The 17,204-nt window shown below is 44.4% G+C and overlaps 1 protein-coding gene across 4 annotated transcripts in view; it reads right to left on the minus strand.

The window, feature by feature from the left end:
* The window catches only part of PDE11A (phosphodiesterase 11A), a 142,020-nt gene extending 126,944 nt beyond the window's left edge, over nucleotides 1-15,076 (minus strand). For 3 of the 4 annotated variants that reach the window (XM_061454250.1, XM_061454260.1, XM_061454269.1), the window contains exon 1: nucleotides 8,111-9,168. In XM_061454250.1, coding sequence (XP_061310234.1) covers nucleotides 8,111-8,893 — 783 coding nt within the window. In that variant the 5' untranslated portion in view covers nucleotides 8,894-9,168. Of the gene's footprint in view, nucleotides 1-8,110; nucleotides 9,169-14,896 lie in introns of those variants that run through there. The other variant, XM_061454276.1, reaches the window with a different exon arrangement.
* Between the last annotated feature and the right edge of the window lie 2,128 nt (nucleotides 15,077-17,204).

The following is a 17,204-nucleotide window of genomic DNA, read 5'->3' on the forward strand; positions in this document are numbered from 1 at the left end:
TCTTCTCTAAAAATCACATATGGTATAAATTACATTGTGCATAAACAGGAAACACAAACCAAGTAATAAACCACTAGAGCAGATATGGGAAAAACCTTGTAGAGAAGAAAGTCACACACAAAACACAAGTAATAAAGCAATCTCTGAAGAGACTTCCATGTAAAGATTGCTGCAGCTATTCTTGTCATCTCCCCCAAAATTCCTAAAGCCCTGGAGACAAAAGCAGCAGAAGAACAAACTAGTACCATTCACCAGCATCAGAAACCCAATTCTCCCAAGTAAATAAGCACACAGTCCAGTTATATTGTGACTATTTATATAATGACAATATTTCTTGTAATACGAATTTAATAAAACAGATGAGGATGCACAAAACAGCTCAGTTAACTCTATTCCTACACTCCCAAAACAATTGTAAAGAAAAAAAAATAGGGAAAATTAACCCTGAAAAATTCCTAATTTCCAGATTTAAAAATAAGTCCATGTATAATTTGAATTAAAAAAAACAAAAAAACAAAAAAACAACAAAACCAACAAACACAAATTTACTTTGAAAAAAAACAAAATATTAACTTGCAATGATGCAACATGAAAGTTTTGCTGTGTTGGTTTGATTTTTCTTTAAAACGTATCAGCAGTTTGCGTTTGTTTGGGTTTTTTTTTTTAGTTTGGCTAAAGTGTCATATCCTTTATGTCCTTTTCTGACCACTGCTTCATTTATTAGTTAGGCCACAGACCTAAGTAATAATGTGTGTTGTCTACTTTTGACTGGCACAAAAATAGTAGGGAAAAATAATATAGGCAGTCTCACAGACAGGAGTAAATAACTTCATAAACACTATCAAGTTCGCAGACATGGCTGCCAAGTTAATAAGCATAATTAGATCTCATGCTTCATAGTTTGAGCTGATCTACAGCAGGGATCAGAAAGTATTCCTCTGTACGACAATCTCACCCAGATACATCAAAAAGTTCTTGTTTTCTTCCTTCAAAACAGACTCCTATTATATCACCCATAGCACAAAAGTAAATCAAGTTGTGGTCTTGGGTGTAGCAGTTTCTGTGCACTTCTGCTCTGCTTGTATCATCATTAAAAAGAAAGAAAACTGACAAAGAAAAATATTTTTCCTCTAATTTTAAATATTTAGAGATCATACCAACCACGGTTTGTCTCCACCATAGCTACTCTCTGTGCCCTTCTGGACCTAGCTAATGCCCTGCTGGGAACCAACCACAATCATGCCCATGCTCCCATCTCGTTTCAACCTCACTTTCAGACAGGTCTCAGTGCTGATCTCCTTAATGTTAATCATATAAAATATATATACACACAGGGTGGCTTTAAAAAGCCAATACTCCTCAGAGGAAAGAAATCAACAAAACTCCTGAGGGTTTCAACAGAAACCTGTGTATGGGTTTAAGCCTGTCACCTGCAAGTGATTACCCAGGTGAGCAATACATGGGCTCAAATGTTACAGAAGCAGAATAAAATTCTTGAATAATAAATCAAAGCTACCTTCTTGTGACAAAGCAGTAGTATTATTAACGAAGCCACACATTTTCATATGTATACTGTAGAGACATTAAACTCAGCACACAGTTGCTGTTATTCTGTTAACATGCAACTCTGCTGAGCCATTGGCTCAAGTTCTTTATATTTCATAATTTGTCAATACAATTGTTTTAGAAAAATAAGACAAATTAACTTGCATAATGACTGCATGCCTATCTATTGTGTTACTCTATAGAAAAACTACACACTAGCCTACAACTGTAAATAACCAAAATTAAATATCCATTTGCTTTGAAAATTGAAAACCAATCAGAACAGCAAAATCATTTACCAAACAAGATTACAGCTTTATTAGGGCTTTGATTGTAACAGGATTTCAGCTAAAACTTTAAGGGCCTAATCCTGCAGTTGTTTCATAGTCACCAACCTGCTCTATACAAACATATCTCTTTCTCACAAGGAAATTCCAGGCCACAGAGGCACCAGGTTTCACACCTGTTCCACAAAGAAGTTTTACAAGCATCTGAGGGAAAAAAAAAAATTAAAATGTCTGTTTTCTTCAGACAGATGGACAAACTGAGCAATAAATCAGTTAGAAGTCTACCAGCTTAACAAAAGATGGTCTTACAGAGGGCAGGAAAACTACCCCAGCTCTCCAAAGGACCTTTCAAACTCAAGCTCTCCACAATCAACAGCGCAGGGAACTGCTGCAAAAGAGAGAGCTAAAAAAACCTATGAAAACAAAATAAAAGCCCCCAAAACACAAAATTACTAACCTGCTAATGCTCTCAGGTCCTCCATGCTTCTATTCACCCAGGAGCCCCCACCAGCACTGAAACAAGACAACCCTCTATCTTACAGCACTGATTGTCAGTGTGCAAGCCCCCCAAAATGGCAAATAATTATCCAGCAGCTGCAGTGGGAAGCAGAGAGAACTCATTACACATGAGTATGGACTGACCCTTCCCCTCGGTCTTAGTGCAGGGACTTGTGCTTGCCCAGCCACCACCAGCCCACCTGCTGCTCATTTCCAATGAAGGGGCAGCAAGCAGGTGAGGTGCATCCATGAGGTAATGGCTGGGCAACCTTGAAGGACAGGCCACTGAGTGATGAGGTAACCTCGCCTGCCCAACATAAGCATGGAGAGGAAGCTGTGTTCCCTTCATGATACCTAAGGGCTGTCATCAGTGGGGTACGCTGAACTGTGCAGACCTGCCTGTCCTGGTGATCCACCTGAGCAGTAGCATGGAGACGTGAAAGTGGGCCCTCAGGTGGCTTTGGGTGTATGTCCTTCTACACAGGAGCTCCTGCCCCTGGCAAACATCTCCAAGGTGAGAGCTGTGGCGCCGTGACCCAGGAAGGCCTCATGACGTGTTACAAGTTCATCACAAACTGTTCCTTTAGAAGAAGATGTGAGGAGTGAGGGAGGTGACAGAAGGTGAGGAGACCTCAGTTGCTGCCCCAAGGGCTCTCTACTGTGGAGGGGCAGGAAGGTGCTGCGGAGAGATCCCTCTCTCCTAGGCCAATGCTGCTGTGACACACAGGACATGTTTGTCTCCTCTGACTTGGGATAATCACAACATCCCTTCACCAATTTACTGACTTGTACAGTTTCAAGCTTTCCTAAATTTTAGCTGATGGGCTGGAGTGTCCTTTTGTGGAAAGCATATCAGAGCAATGTAGTTCTTTAGAGTTGCAATTATCTCCTGCCTTCCCCATGGCACTTTTCTAGTGAATAACGCTCAGCAAAAATTGTTTTAACTCTTTTTTTCTATTTTATATGCAATTTTAAAAAATTATTATTTATTCTACTTACCAGTTTTCATGCTTTCTGAAGAGCAACCCCTGTCCTTGTTAAAGAGTTAGCATTGAAATGAATACTGCCATTGTTGGTGCCTGCTGCTCAAGTGCTGCTGAATAAAACAGCGCCTAAGTGCTTCCCATTTGCAGAACTGAACCTCCCACCACCCAGGGTTTTAATGCTTTAACTGCTCTTTAAAATTGAAAGAGATGCACTGTTACTATTGATGGTAACAAACAGCTACCCTGTGTAACAAAATGTGGCTCTCACCTGCTCCTGAACTATGCCAGCAGCCCGCCCCAGGCTGAAAGGTTTGCACCTATGAGCAGTAATGTTGTAATGCTGTCCTGACACAGCAGGACACCCTGCATGCTCAGAGCTCTCCCAGTCATCCTGAAGAAGACAACACTGATGCCTGTATCTAAGGTGATAAAGGATGCTTAAATCGTACTGTAAAAGGCTGTGTGCATTAGTTGTATGCTGCTTGGCCTAAGCTTGAAAGAGGTCACAGGACAGTGCAGAGCAGAGCTTGACTTGTCTTGTTTTACTTGATTTTAGCTCCAGTAATATGGTTACATTTTGGTTTTAAAGACTTGAGCTACACAGAAAAATAATTTCTGACCTCTTTTATGGCACTTTCTCCAACTTACAAAACCCAGTGTCTTTGCTTTACTCCATTTAATATTTTTCCTCACTTTGCTACCCACTTTATTAAAACATTTATCTGATAAGCCATTGTTTTCTTCTGTCTTTAAAAGCTACTTTTTAAATTCTTGGTTTCACGTAAGATGTACAGAAACTTTATTCAGCTGACACTGGCAAATGGCAGAACATACTTTTCACAACTTTTCGATGTACGCTTACTATTCTAAAGAGTCATAGGGTTTTTTTCACTAGTTAGAAGGACTTGGGATGCTATTAAATTATCTCCCAATGTTTGCACAGCTAAAGGTATAACGATAACCAAAAATTACTTGTGATTTAAAGATTTTATTTAAATACTGCTCTAAAAGGTAGAACAAAATTAAAATGATCAGTAGTTTCAGCTAAACATCATAGAAGAAATGTGAGAAGAAGGGATGACATAAAAAAAACTATAGCTTTAGATAGGAAAAAACTTACATTTTTAAACAACTCAGAAGAATTGTAGGTAAGGTTTAATAGCCTCTCTTCCTCTGTACTTATGATATGCTTAATAGTCTTCATACATGACTTCAAAAGCTACATTTATGCTCTATTAAAAGGAGTCTCAATGTACATTTAGGACCCAAATTTTCTTTCCAGTATAACTGGATTCTTCAACATATGTGCTCAAACTGCAGTGCATTATTCACATAAGAATAAAGAGTCAGAAATGCTTCCTAAAATTAACATGGGGAAGACCCAAGGCCTTATTTTCAAACTTAAACCGACTAGGAGTTCAACTTGCAAGTCAGCTGGATTACTTGCAGGAGAAAGAGTTTAAGACTGGCTCCAAAATGCAAAGAATGTATCTAATTCCTTTTCTGTTCTCAAATCCTCTGTAGTGCTAACTCTTACAGATTAGATCATATACTTTGCAAAGTGTTATAAACTCGCTTTCATCACTTGATTTTGCAATGCAATAAATAAAGCTCTTTTAATGCCATGAATGAAATTGTGCAATTTTTGAATCAGTCATTATCAAAAGAAACCTTTCTATTAACTAAGTATGTGTCAAATTCTCTGATGCTGTGAAACTCCAAAGAGTTTGTTCAGTCACTGCTGAACTTCCTAAATCAAAGTGCCATGAGATATTATATAGTTTTTGTTTAGTATTAAAAGAATTCATTATTATACAGACCTCAATACATAATGCTAGTTCCAAACCTTTTATCTAAGTATGCTTATTGAACTATGGAAAATTGTTTCCATGAGCAGGTTTTGAAAGTCTGACTCAACAACAGTAATAATCACCTGGATTGTGGAAAAGCCCCAGCCTATTGTTTGTTTTCATTTTTTAGTACTTTTTCTCTTTAGAAAAATAAATGTGTAATTGAAAACTTAACACAATCTCTGAAAATTACACTGCCAGCCACTTACAAAGATTTCCTAAACCAGTCTGTGTATGAGCACAGGGGACTGCCTGTGTGAAGCACATTACAAGATGTGGCAGGATTTACATGTAATGTGGATTGCACTGAAGTCCTATTAATGTCAGTAGTAGCTGATGATAGAAGCAGGCAACCCAATTTGTATTCAATGGTGGAATTCCAATTGGTATTAGAGCAGGCTCTGAGAAAATAAAGATGGTTGGATGATAATAAAACAAATTTCCCAACACTGTAAATTAGCCAAGTGATTATACAGTAGTATCTTTACCTTTTTAAACAAGTTTGCTATTTAAAGAAAAAAAGAAAACAAAACAAGAAGAAAGCAACAAAAAAAGTAAAAGTTTAATCTTGAGGTGTTCTTCTGTCCTATCATATAGGCCTTTTCTTACCAAGTGGGTAGTATTGATGCAGACACTCTCTTCAGTCAACAAAATGGTGCTGTGCTGTCACCCCTTTATCTTCAACTCCACCTGTCAGCCTGACAAAGTTTCCTGGTGGTACTTTCTTTTACCTGACAGTTGTTTAAACACTCCCAGCACCAGTGGCAATGCTGGCAAAAAAAATCATACAATCATATTTATTAATTTTTAAAGTGCTGTATTGTGAGCACTACAATGATCTGAAATGGAACAGCTGTCGCTTCTTTACACAGATGTACCTGGGCTTCCATAGGGCTCTCTATACTATTAAATTATAAAGGTCTCCTTTTAATGATGCGCAATGGATATATATTTGTCAGGTAAAAGAAGATAAACTAATTCAGAAACATAATAGAAAGTAGATCCCCATTTTATTATCAAGCAAAACTTTCATTAAGGTTGCAAGGTTTCTTTTGCACAAGAGTTGCACAACCAGAAGTAACACCACTGAAAGCAGGGAAGTTGCAATTGATAAAATTACAGGATGAACTTGGCTTAGAACTTTCCCTTCTACTGCAACTAATGTACTTGTGGCTTAAATAGACAGTGAATTGTATTATTTATAATATTTTATATTTTTATATTATTATTTATAATATTTTCATCAATTTTGGATAGGAGCCAAACAAAAGCATAATATAAATAATATCAGGAATGGCAACTGGATGGATTGTTTTTCACTTTTCTCAGCGAATTAAACAGACAAGAAACTGTTTAAAGTAGTGGGGCTTTTTCATAAGGGAAGGGAACACAAAATAAACAAACACTGAAGAAAAAATAATTCAGTCCCCTGGGACTACAAAGCACCCTTTCCACTGGCATTCTCAAAACAAGTTGGCTGGAGCTATCCAGAGTTAAAAGGAGAAATCAAGCCCTTTCACAGCCAAACTCAGATATCCTTTCTATCTGTTTAGCCACTTGAGACTACTGAAAGCATCTACTTAACCCCCAACAGAAGATATTTGGGAAAAGTACAGTTTGAGAAGTAATAATCATTAAAAAAAAAATAATCAGATGGTGTATAATGGTGAAAAGGAAAAATAAAGGAAGAAAACAGATTTTTTTCAAAGGCGATCCAACACTCAGTCATTTTAGTCTGAATAATGCAGCTTTTTTCACCAGCTCTGTTCATTCCCTTTGAACTCTGTAGGTTGGGAACCTCTGTCTGTCTAGATCTGTGAGTTCCCTGGTATTCTTCACTGCTTGACGAATAAATAAGTATTCGGCCCAAAATACATTTACCTTGGCTCTTCTGCATTTCAAACAAAAATAATTCAATTTTATTTTTCAAGTTTCTTCCTTGTATGTTTGCTATAAAGCATCAACAGGATTTTTTTAATGTTTATTAAAACATTAATAATGTTTTAGCAAAATTAGGCATTGGGCAATGATTATCACTAAAATCCTTAAAGACATGCATCTCCCACCTTTCTGAAGCTTTCCAAGATCCTAATTGAGTTTCTCAATCTGTCTGTGGTTCTTAATTTTCTCGGGAGCCTCAAACTGCTGACAGTGTCTCACACAAATAAACAGTAGAAATAGCCCCTAGGACTGAGAGGTACGTTTCAAGCCAGTAAACTGAATGCACCGGTTTGCATTTACACAGGTAGGCGAAGACACATCGGTCCCTGCTGAAGTCAATGGGAATTTTTGCCTTGAAGCCAGGACTACTTTTTCACAATTCATACTGAAGCCTCTATAAAAGGGAAAGGTGGCAAAAACCCTTGTAGGAGAACAAGACTGGTTATCACTCCTAGGAATATGATTGAAAATACATGCCATGGGGGCTCAGTGGGCATAGGCAAAGTTGAAAATATATGCTCCTCTGAAAGCAGTGAAATTACTTTAGCAGAGGGTAGACAGAAAACATTAACGAGACAGAGATTTAAGGATGTTATCATCGGGACTGTCACGGGCATTTTTTTAAACTTTTCTTCAACCGATTCCAAAACACGTTTTGAAAACACATGAAGGGAAGTAACACTCCTGCGAAATCCAGCAGCACTGCTGGACCGATCTGATGGCCACTCTGGCCCCGCCGGCCACCGGGAGAGGCTTTCCGCTTTCCTCCCCCCTTCATGGGAGTCCCCTCCCGCCCCGTCAACAGTTGATCCGAGCGTACCCGCGCCCGCTACGCGTAACCCCCGGCAGGGACGGCCCGGGGAGAAGCCGGGCGGCGGGGAGGGACGCCCCAGAAGGGAGGAAGGGCAGGACGGCGGCGAGGCTTCCCGGCAGGCGCATCCACCGCCCAGGTCCGGGGGGGAGCTGGGGACGGTGGAGCCCTGGGAGCCTGCCCGGCTCCTACCTGGTAGGCGTCGGGGATGTTGACGGTCTCTCCGTGCTCCGCCACGTAGCCGATGATGCCCTTACCCCAGGGCACCTGCACCTCGTTGCTGTTCTCGGTGGAGCCGCAGGGCAGCAGCGGGGTGCCGGCGTGCACGTCGAAGAACTTGGAGACTAAACTCTTCTTGCCGGCGGCGGCCCCCTCCACGAGGAAGAGGGAGCCCCGGTCGGCGTCTACCATGAGGCAGACGAAGATGAGGATCTTGTAGCTGAGGCTAGTGAGGTCCAGGTCGTTGGAGATGTCCTTGACCAGCTCCAGGAAGAACTGGCGCTCGTTATGCTCCTTGAGGTAGCGCTTGTAGTCCAGGGCAGTGGGGGGGTACTGGGGCAGGCTGATGCGGGACTCCAGCAGGGCGCTGAGGATGTGCGCGGTGGTGGGGGGCAAGGAACTGGCCTTCCGCAGCAGCGCCCGCCGCCGTACGCTGCTCAGCGGCTCCTGCGCCCGGGCGTGCACATGCTCGTCGTAGGTAAGGTTGACATGGATGGCCTTGGAGCGGGCGAAGCTCTTCCGCAGCTCCATCTGAGAGGCTCGGCGCTGGAGGACGCCGGGGCCGCCTGCACTGCCCCAGCCGCCGCTGGGGCCGCAGCTGCTTCGGCGCTCCTCCGACGGGCTGGCGGCGGGCACCGAGGGCGCTTTAGGGAGCGAGTTCTTCCTCTTCAGCCACTTCTCCACCAGCTCCGGGTGCCTCTCTAGGAAACTTTCCACCGCCGCCACGTCGAGGCCAGTGTCGGCGGCGGCCGCCATGGTGCCGGCAGTGGGGGTGGTTCAGGCCGCAGGAGCCCCCGCGGAGGCCATGCCCCGCCGCTTCCACGTGCTGCTGCCGCCCCGACGGCCGCCCCGGGGCACGGGGTGTGCCGGTAGCCCCAGTGAGGAGCCGGTCCTGCCCCTTGCCCGGGCCCGTCCTCGGGGGCGCGCCTTCTTCTCTCCCTCTGCTTCCCCCCGAGACCTCCTTTTCCTGCCCACACTCTTTATTATTATTAGCAGTAGTATTAGTATTATTCTAGGTATTTGCCTGGTCCTTGACTCTCAGCCCTTCTCTGGTCGTGGCCCCGGCGCCCGGTTTTGGGCCGGCTACCCCAGTGAGCCGGGCAGGCGCTGCCGCCGCGCCTCTGGAGATGCTCCGGGAGCGCTCGGGCAAACCGCTTCTGCCAGGCGCTGTCAGTGCTGGCGGCGGCTGCTGCGTAACCCAGCCGGCGGACCGCTGAGGAGGGAGGGAGGGAGGGAGGGAGGGAGGGGCGGGTGGGGGGAGGACGCGGGAGCCGAGCGAGGGGGCAGGCGGGGAGGAGGGCGGGCTGGCGAGCCCCGCTGCGGGGGGGGGGAGCACCGCCGCAAGCCTGGCGACAGCCGCCTCACAAGCGTCCCCGGGGAAAGCTGGGGGAGAAGGGTAAAAACGCGCAGGGTGCCCGGCAGGAGGACCGCGAGCAGGGGGTGCTGCGCTAAGGAGCTTCGCAGCAGTGGGCGCCTCATTCAGGATCATCGGTGGGCGTGTGCGGGGGGAGAGGGAGGGTCCTTTTGTCTGTCATGCGTGTGCAAGGGAAGGGGCAAGCCCGGTCTGCGGGCGGGGCGGGGGGAGTTAAGGCGAGCGCTCACGTTAAAGAGGTTTGATTTATAGCGTTATTTGCGCCGCTTCAGTACTTCAGCACTTCAGCAGACAGGCAGAAACGCGGAGTCCCTCCAGGAAGACCAAAAGAATTCCGTTTGTTGAATCCCCGCGTTGAGAAGCCCGCATCTCTCCCGCGGGTGGACCGGCTCTGCCCGGCTTTCCGCGTTGGGCGCCGTGCAGCGGGGCAGGGAGCCGGCTCTGCCCGCGGGGCCGCCCAGAGCCTTGTACCCACGAACCGCTTCCCCGGCGGGCGCTCGGCGGTAGCGGGCTTGCCGAGGAGCTCCTGGGCGCCCGCTCCTGCAGCACCGGCTGCCAGGGGGAAGCCGACTGTATCCACCGGGCGGACGGACCGGGATTATTTTTATGCGCACGTGGAACACGTTTCATTGCAAAATCGATGCTTACGCGTAAGCGACTGAAAAAAAAAAAAAACCCACAAAACGGAGTCATGGATCTTAACACGTGAAAAATGTCTTTCATGCGCTCACCAAAGACTGAATGGAGGCAGCTTCAGAAATTCATGAATGGGAGTTTGGGTGGCTGGGAAAACACACGGGCAAACCTTCAATAAAACGAGATTCCGACCTGCCGGGGACCCTGCTCCTGCAGCAGCCCATCCCGGCTCGGGGATGCAGGCAGTGCTTGCAAGGAGAGGGAACGATTTCGGGACAGATGTGGATAGTGAAGGTGGGTTTTGGGGGAGGGAGGGCTGCGTGTGTGCCCGAGGGGCTGCCGTGTCTCCCGCAGCAGTCGGGGGTTGCGAGAGGCTCCCTGAAGGTGCTGTGGCTCCCGGAGACTGCTTGAGAAGCGACAGACAAAGGGTATCTGCCCCCGGTCTCGGTGCCTGCGATGTTGCAGGCGGAGTAGCAGCTCCCTCACTGCTGCCGTCCCCGGGCTGCCGTGGTGCCAGGGCTCCGGGCTTACCCCTCGGTCAGCGGCACGGCTTCTTTCTGCTCTCCTGGCAGGGGGCTGCCGTGGCGCGGGGAAGGGGCTGCTCCCTGCCGCCGCAGCGTGCCTTAGCTGCAGCTGAGTTGCCGGGGGGCTCCCGGCTGCCGCACCCGCGGCGAGAGGACTGGGCGAGGGGCGGGAAGAGGGGACGTCGCAAGACACGCTTACGGGTTCGCCCCGGAGCTGCTCGCACCTCTAAAGAAGCTGAGCTTGTTCATACAGGTATCGTGGACATGAAATTGCGGGTGCGTCTCGGTGAGGGCAAGGGCGACTGAAACATTCAATGTTTTACGCATTTCTGTCGGCGCGCTGCTGACACGCTGCCGGGGCTGTGAAGTGAAGGGACTTCACACGCGGCAGCAGGCACAGCGCCACGTCGGCGGCGGAGGCCCCGCTGTTGGCGCACATCTGTACACTGCTGCTTGTGTTGCCACTGAAGTGGCCCCAGCTGCTGGCACTGCGTCAGCGTCAGCCTTGCAGGGCGCCCGCTTTCCCGAAGCTGCTAATCGCTATTTGGCCTTTCCAGTAGCATTCGTGGTTTTGCAACGCTGGCACAAACACTTCACTTGCACAAAGATACCGCGTAAGCTGCTGAAGGCCTGGCAGGCACTTTGAGCTCTCCAGCAAGGACCCTGGGGATCTGCATACAAGTGAAAGAACTGTACGTAAATATTTTGTGCCATCTCACTATGGTAAGGTTTGGTCTGGGCACTCACACCAATGTTTACTACATAACGGTTACTGTGTAGCAGTTCTGTATGTAAAAGCTTAAACCAATTTAGTGTTTCCAGATACAATGTGACAAATTATCACATTTGATGAATTGTCTTTTCTGTAACTCGCACAGGTTTTGTAAAACCTGATTCACAAAGCTGGCCAGGTGCATCACTGAGTGTTAGGAGAAAACTTGGGTCTGTGTTCTGCACACATCAGGCTTTACCTCTGTTTGCAGGGTTAGTAAATCAAGCACACAGTATACTGGGCTGCAGCTCTGTGTGTGAGCCTGAGACAGATTAGTTGAGGCATTTCATGGGAGGGCTAAAGAGGCAAATGGATTTTGTCAGTGTCATAGGATTGTGCTGCCTTCGTAACTCTACAGCTATGCTGCAGTGAGGCACAGACAGCTTTTATCTGCTGCATCTGATGTATGATGCACCCTTTATTTGTGTGGATGCACAAAGACAATTCAGACAGCAAAGCAGAATTTAGCCAGTCCCACCTGGTCTCCTCGGGTACAAGCATGCAAAGGTGCCCTAAAAGAATCAAGAGGAGAAACTAGAGTTTATTTCTCAGCAGAGCGTGTTTCTCTATTCAGAAAGTGGCAAATGCACTCTTAAAACTCTTCGAAGTGCAATTGAGAAAAGCACTCCAGAAAATTTTTGTCATTGAGGCAGATGCTTTAATTGTCTAAACAGTCAACAGAACAGGTCCCAGCTGTCAAACTGAAAGGGGGAACTATCTTACAGGTACAGTACAAAAGAAAAAGGAAGCTGGTTGTGTCACAGAACTTTTCAGCCCACTCTTGCTTATTCCCTTACTTAAAAACAGCAGTTGAGCTCCTTGGAGCATGGCAAGACAACTGGTTAAAGCTCCTGGTGGGTAAGCATCAGAACAATACTGATAAAGTGAGGACCTGGGAATAGATACTGTAGTAAATTAGTTTATATTAATGTTCCCTTCTGCAAAGACATAAGGAAACCTTAATTGAGTGAAGTATGTTTTAATGTATTACATTTGTGTAAACTGAGAATTAAATTGTAAATCTCAATTCAAGTGGTAGAAGATTCATGAGGAGGTTTTAGGAGGACTTTAATCGCCTTCATCAATCCTCTGCTGTTGGTGAAAATATCTCCTACTATCATTTGCTTGACCTAGTTATCCCTCATTCACTCTAGATGTTAGAGGTTAAAGATACCTTAGTGTATTAGCCTCAAATGGAGACAAAGAACCCACAACTCTGAAAACAGATCGGTAGAGAATTATTATTATTTTTTTTAATACACAAAGGAACAGTAACAGAGGAACAGACTAACCCCCCACTAAACAGAGTGGGGCAGTGTTTTTAAACCAAAGAGATCATGGTGTTCAGGTATCTCCTCAAGATTCAGGTCAGCATCACTATTGAAAGGTTACTTGTTCTCTGAAAATATCCGATATTCTTGGTTTTCCACCTCCCCCACTTTTATGTAGTGTTCTTTAAATGTAAGGTTATGTTTTGTTACCTACTGTAGATGGTACTTTCCTTCACAGGTGATAATGCTGAGGATTGTTTTTCCGGAATAAAAACTTCATGTAGTTGTCAGTCCTACTGTTTACAGGCACTTTCTTATTTACGTAGCCACAATTAGATAATAGTTTTGCTGAGTGTTCTAATAATTAGTTGCAGATTGGGCTCTCAGATCTCCTTATAGAAAGGAACAGCATTTCTATAGCACACTTCACAAAGGTCTATGAAATATATAACACAATATAAATTATTCTCACCTTCCAATGTTTTTAATTAGAACATAGCATCTTCAGACATATCCTTGTTTGATTTTACTAATGCCAGTCCCTAAGGAATAATTAGATTAAAAATATTAAAACTTGACATAGCAGCTAATCAAAATCCAAAACATTTTTCACTAACCTTACAACTGTGGCAGCAGTGCTTCAAGAAGTTGCTTTTTTCAAGTATGCAACAAGATCAGCTCTTTCATTTTTCTTTTTAATTCCAGCAAAATAATTTTTGTACCAGGAATGTATTTCTTAGGGTTTTCCAAATACTCCATCATTGTACTCTCACTCCAGACAATTCCTGAAAAAAAAAAAAATTATAAAATATAAGGCTGGCCCAACAGCATGTATGTATGATATGAAAATGTGAACCATCTCAAATAAAAGGTGTGATGCTCCTGAACATAATGTGTCTAGAATCCAAGAGGAATGTGAGCATAAATAATACATGATGTAAAATGCACAAGGTATATGTTGTCTTTGTGTCACTTTAACAAGTCAAATGTAAATCCTTTTTGCATCGTAGAGACTTGCAGTTCTTTGCACAATTTCACATAAAACTACTTAATACTTTTATGCTATGTTATACCTTTGTAATTCCAGAATGCAGAAGATCCAACTTTTAATTTCATACAGGTGTTGAAAATAAGATCTACAGATTAGCATGAAATTCATCAAGGCTGTGCTCCACTGAAGGGCATTAGAAAAGCGGTTGTCAGCGGCCAGATCCTGGAATCTCCTGACATAAGCTGAAATACTATTCGTGTTTCCTCCCAACCCTGATAAAACCTGTCTCTGTCAACAGAAGCAGCCTACTGTTGTACTCAAGACTATACAAATACCTCTGACTACATGTTCAAGTTTCTCTTCTGCCCTCCAGAGTTGACTCTTCCCATGGTCTAAGGTGGATTTCGATGTCACTTAGTTGGCTTTCTTTTAAAAACTTGTACTAACATCTGTATGATTTGTTCACTAAATTGTTAATGAGAAAAAATACTTAACATATGCTGACATTTTTTTTTTTGTGTGAAGGAAGTCCTAGTATAAAGTGAATGTCACAAAATATTTCCTAGAAATCACAGAATAACAAAGAAGTCAGCCAGTTCTAAAGTACCTTAGCAACCAGGAAAAAAACCAAACAAATGAAACCAAAACCAAACAGGACTGTAATTGTAATTAATAGATTGATTCAAATAATATAATTTATATTCAAATAATATAAAATAAAAATAATGAAACAGACACAGAATTACTCTCCACTTTATATATTCCACTGCTTTTCAAGACTGTCTGCATGAAAAACACAAGAAAAGGCACAGCTTACTAGTAGGTGATGATATTTAGCCAAGTGCTCTGAGCAGAAAAACCGCAGCACACCACGGTGCCAGTAGAGGGTAGTGACCAGCAGACAGAATCTGAAAGCACTCTCAAGAAATAGAAATGGAAATTTGCCCATTGATATTACAAAATTCTGGGAAAGCTATATACCTTCTGACCTGGTGTGCTGAATAATGGTAAAATTTCTTTTCAACATAGGGACCTAGGATTTTTGTTTCTGAAATTATAGCTCAGATTCATCTGCAGTAATATAAAGCAGGCAGTTTTAATTCCTTGTGAGGCTTTCTATTGTACTTCTAAAGAAAGCCTTTTTCGTATATGTCCCCTCCATCACTGCACCTTATCCATGTCACCTATTTTACGTTTTGTCTTGTTCGCTTCTGAATAAGAAAATCCTTCAGCTTGTCCTGTTTGGTGGCCAAATACACCGCAGTGGTTTGGTCCCTTCTTGTGCTTTCCACCTTTTTCAACTGTGTGGCACTGAGAACATTTCTGCATAAAGATCTTTTTGCCTTTTTCAACATCACCCATTTTGACCTATACAGAATATTTTAAATAAATAAAAATTTGAACAAATAAGTTCACTGGTTTTGGTCACATTTATCATCTTCTTCTATGGTTTTATAAACTATTTCTGTTTTGCATGACAATCAAAATGTGTCTCAAAGACTGTTAAGCTGCATGATTTCTTAACATGATCTGGTTATTAACAGTCATGAATTAATTTCTTTTTAAGTTATCCAATTTACCATTAGGAAAAAGCACCATGGGGTTTTTGCTGCACCTCAGAATTTGTTACAGACTTTGTTCTTATCTTTGGAAGTTGATGTAGGTTTAAGTTCCCCAATTGCTCTTCTAGACCTACTTCTATGGTAAATGTAAAGGTCAATGTACTTTTGTCTAGAAGAGTGATATAAAAGACAGCAACCTCTCAGGATTTCCCTGTGCTACCTGGAACGTCTCCACAACTTTAGAATTCAACTCCTCCACCGCCTGACAGGACACGTTGGCGATAATGGGAATTTCCAGTAGCAACGGCCCCAGCAACGGGAGAAGGTGACTGCGAGGCTGCCCTCGGGCCCGCGTCTGCCAGGGAACGAAGGAGAGCCGAGCACCTTTCGGCCTTCGGAGGGCAGGAAATGCCAGCCCGCGCCACGCCAGACCAGGCCAGCCCGCGCCTCCGCTGCTTCGGAACACCGGCCACCCCTCCTAAGCCTGCGGGCTCCCCGGCACACAGCAAGTGTCATCAGAGCGACACCCGATCGCAGAGAGGGCAACTCAGCAGATTCTCTCCTGATTGGTGCGTTGCAGGCCCAAGGGGCGGGACTAAGCATCCCGCCCTTCCGTCGTGCGGCGACGGGAGGCGTGGGGTGTCGCTGTGCTAACGGCCCTAGTGGGCGCGGGCGGCAGCATAGTGTTATGGCGCCTCAGGCAATGCCGCCTTCTGTGCGCAGGCTCTCGCCACGCCGAAAAGCTCGCTTTTCAATCTGAGAAGGACTATGGCCCGTCATGCCTCCACTCTTAAGTGCAAGGGAAAAATGGTGTCAGAAGATGGGGAAAAACGAGTGCGAAGTTTGGTGTTGGAACAGACATGGCCTTCCAGCCCTAAAACAGTGCTCTGGCTGTGCTGGGTTGTGAGACAAGGAGGCACAAAACCACAAAATGTAATCAGTTCTAAGTAACGTTAAGTTTGGCTTTGTAATGGAAAATAACTGAGGTGCTTGAAGGTCATTGACACAGTTTCAGATCCTTAGGACCTTAGTACAAAAAGTGTAAGAAAAACAGAATAGAAAAACGGGACCTAGGGATGGGGAATATCTGGGACTAGCAGATGTCCAGGATGGAAGTAGTTAGACTGGTAAGTAGAAGGACAGGATTATTGCTGTGTCTGTAATGTAATTAAGTTGGTGCTTCAAAGACTGCCAGAAGTTACGAAGATTGTTGGAAGAAGTAGATGACTCTCAAAGACCACCACCACATTTTTATATGCATGCGGGAAACTTTCTGGAAAATGATGTAATCCATACGCAGCCTCGTGAATATGTACGTATGCCCAGTGACTACATAAGGATGGCCTGTATAGCAATACAGTGATACACATTAGGAGGAGCTATCCCCTGTGTCTCCTGGTGCTACAATAAAGAATGCCTGCTTGTCAACTTGAAAACTTTATTGGCAAGTTTGTTCCAGGGGTTTTCTTCAAATCAGTTGTAATCTTGCTTTGCTCAAAAGGCTTCCCAATGGTGTGCAAAGAAAAAGATTTTCTGAAATACTCCTTTACATGGAACCAAACTCAACCACTATATCCAAAGTATGTTCATCTAAAATACTCATCGACCTTCTATGCTACACTCCCAAACAGGACACCATTTAACCCCCACAAAAATGCCACTTCCAAGTCTACTGCAAGGACTGTGCTGTGCTCAGAGAACTGCCTCATCCAGGTCATCAGATTGCTAGAGCCTGCCTCCGTGAAACTTCACTGATACGAACTTGACAACTACATCTGTGTGAAGTAGAGCAGGGACTTACGCATATTTAATTTGCTTGTGGAAAATAACAGCAAGAACGTGCACACCTCAATTCTCTGATTTTTTCACTTAACCCCATTGTGCAACAGGAGGTGTTGGTCCGTTATGATCCCAGTAAGAACTGCACTTAGACTCAGTG

The sequence above is a fragment of the Pezoporus flaviventris genome, unplaced genomic scaffold (assembly GCF_033815535.1).
Source record: "Pezoporus flaviventris isolate CSIRO_AGI_PZ_B2104156 unplaced genomic scaffold, CSIRO_AGI_Pfla_v1 ptg000001l, whole genome shotgun sequence".
Taxonomy (NCBI): Eukaryota; Metazoa; Chordata; class Aves; order Psittaciformes; family Psittacidae; genus Pezoporus; species Pezoporus flaviventris.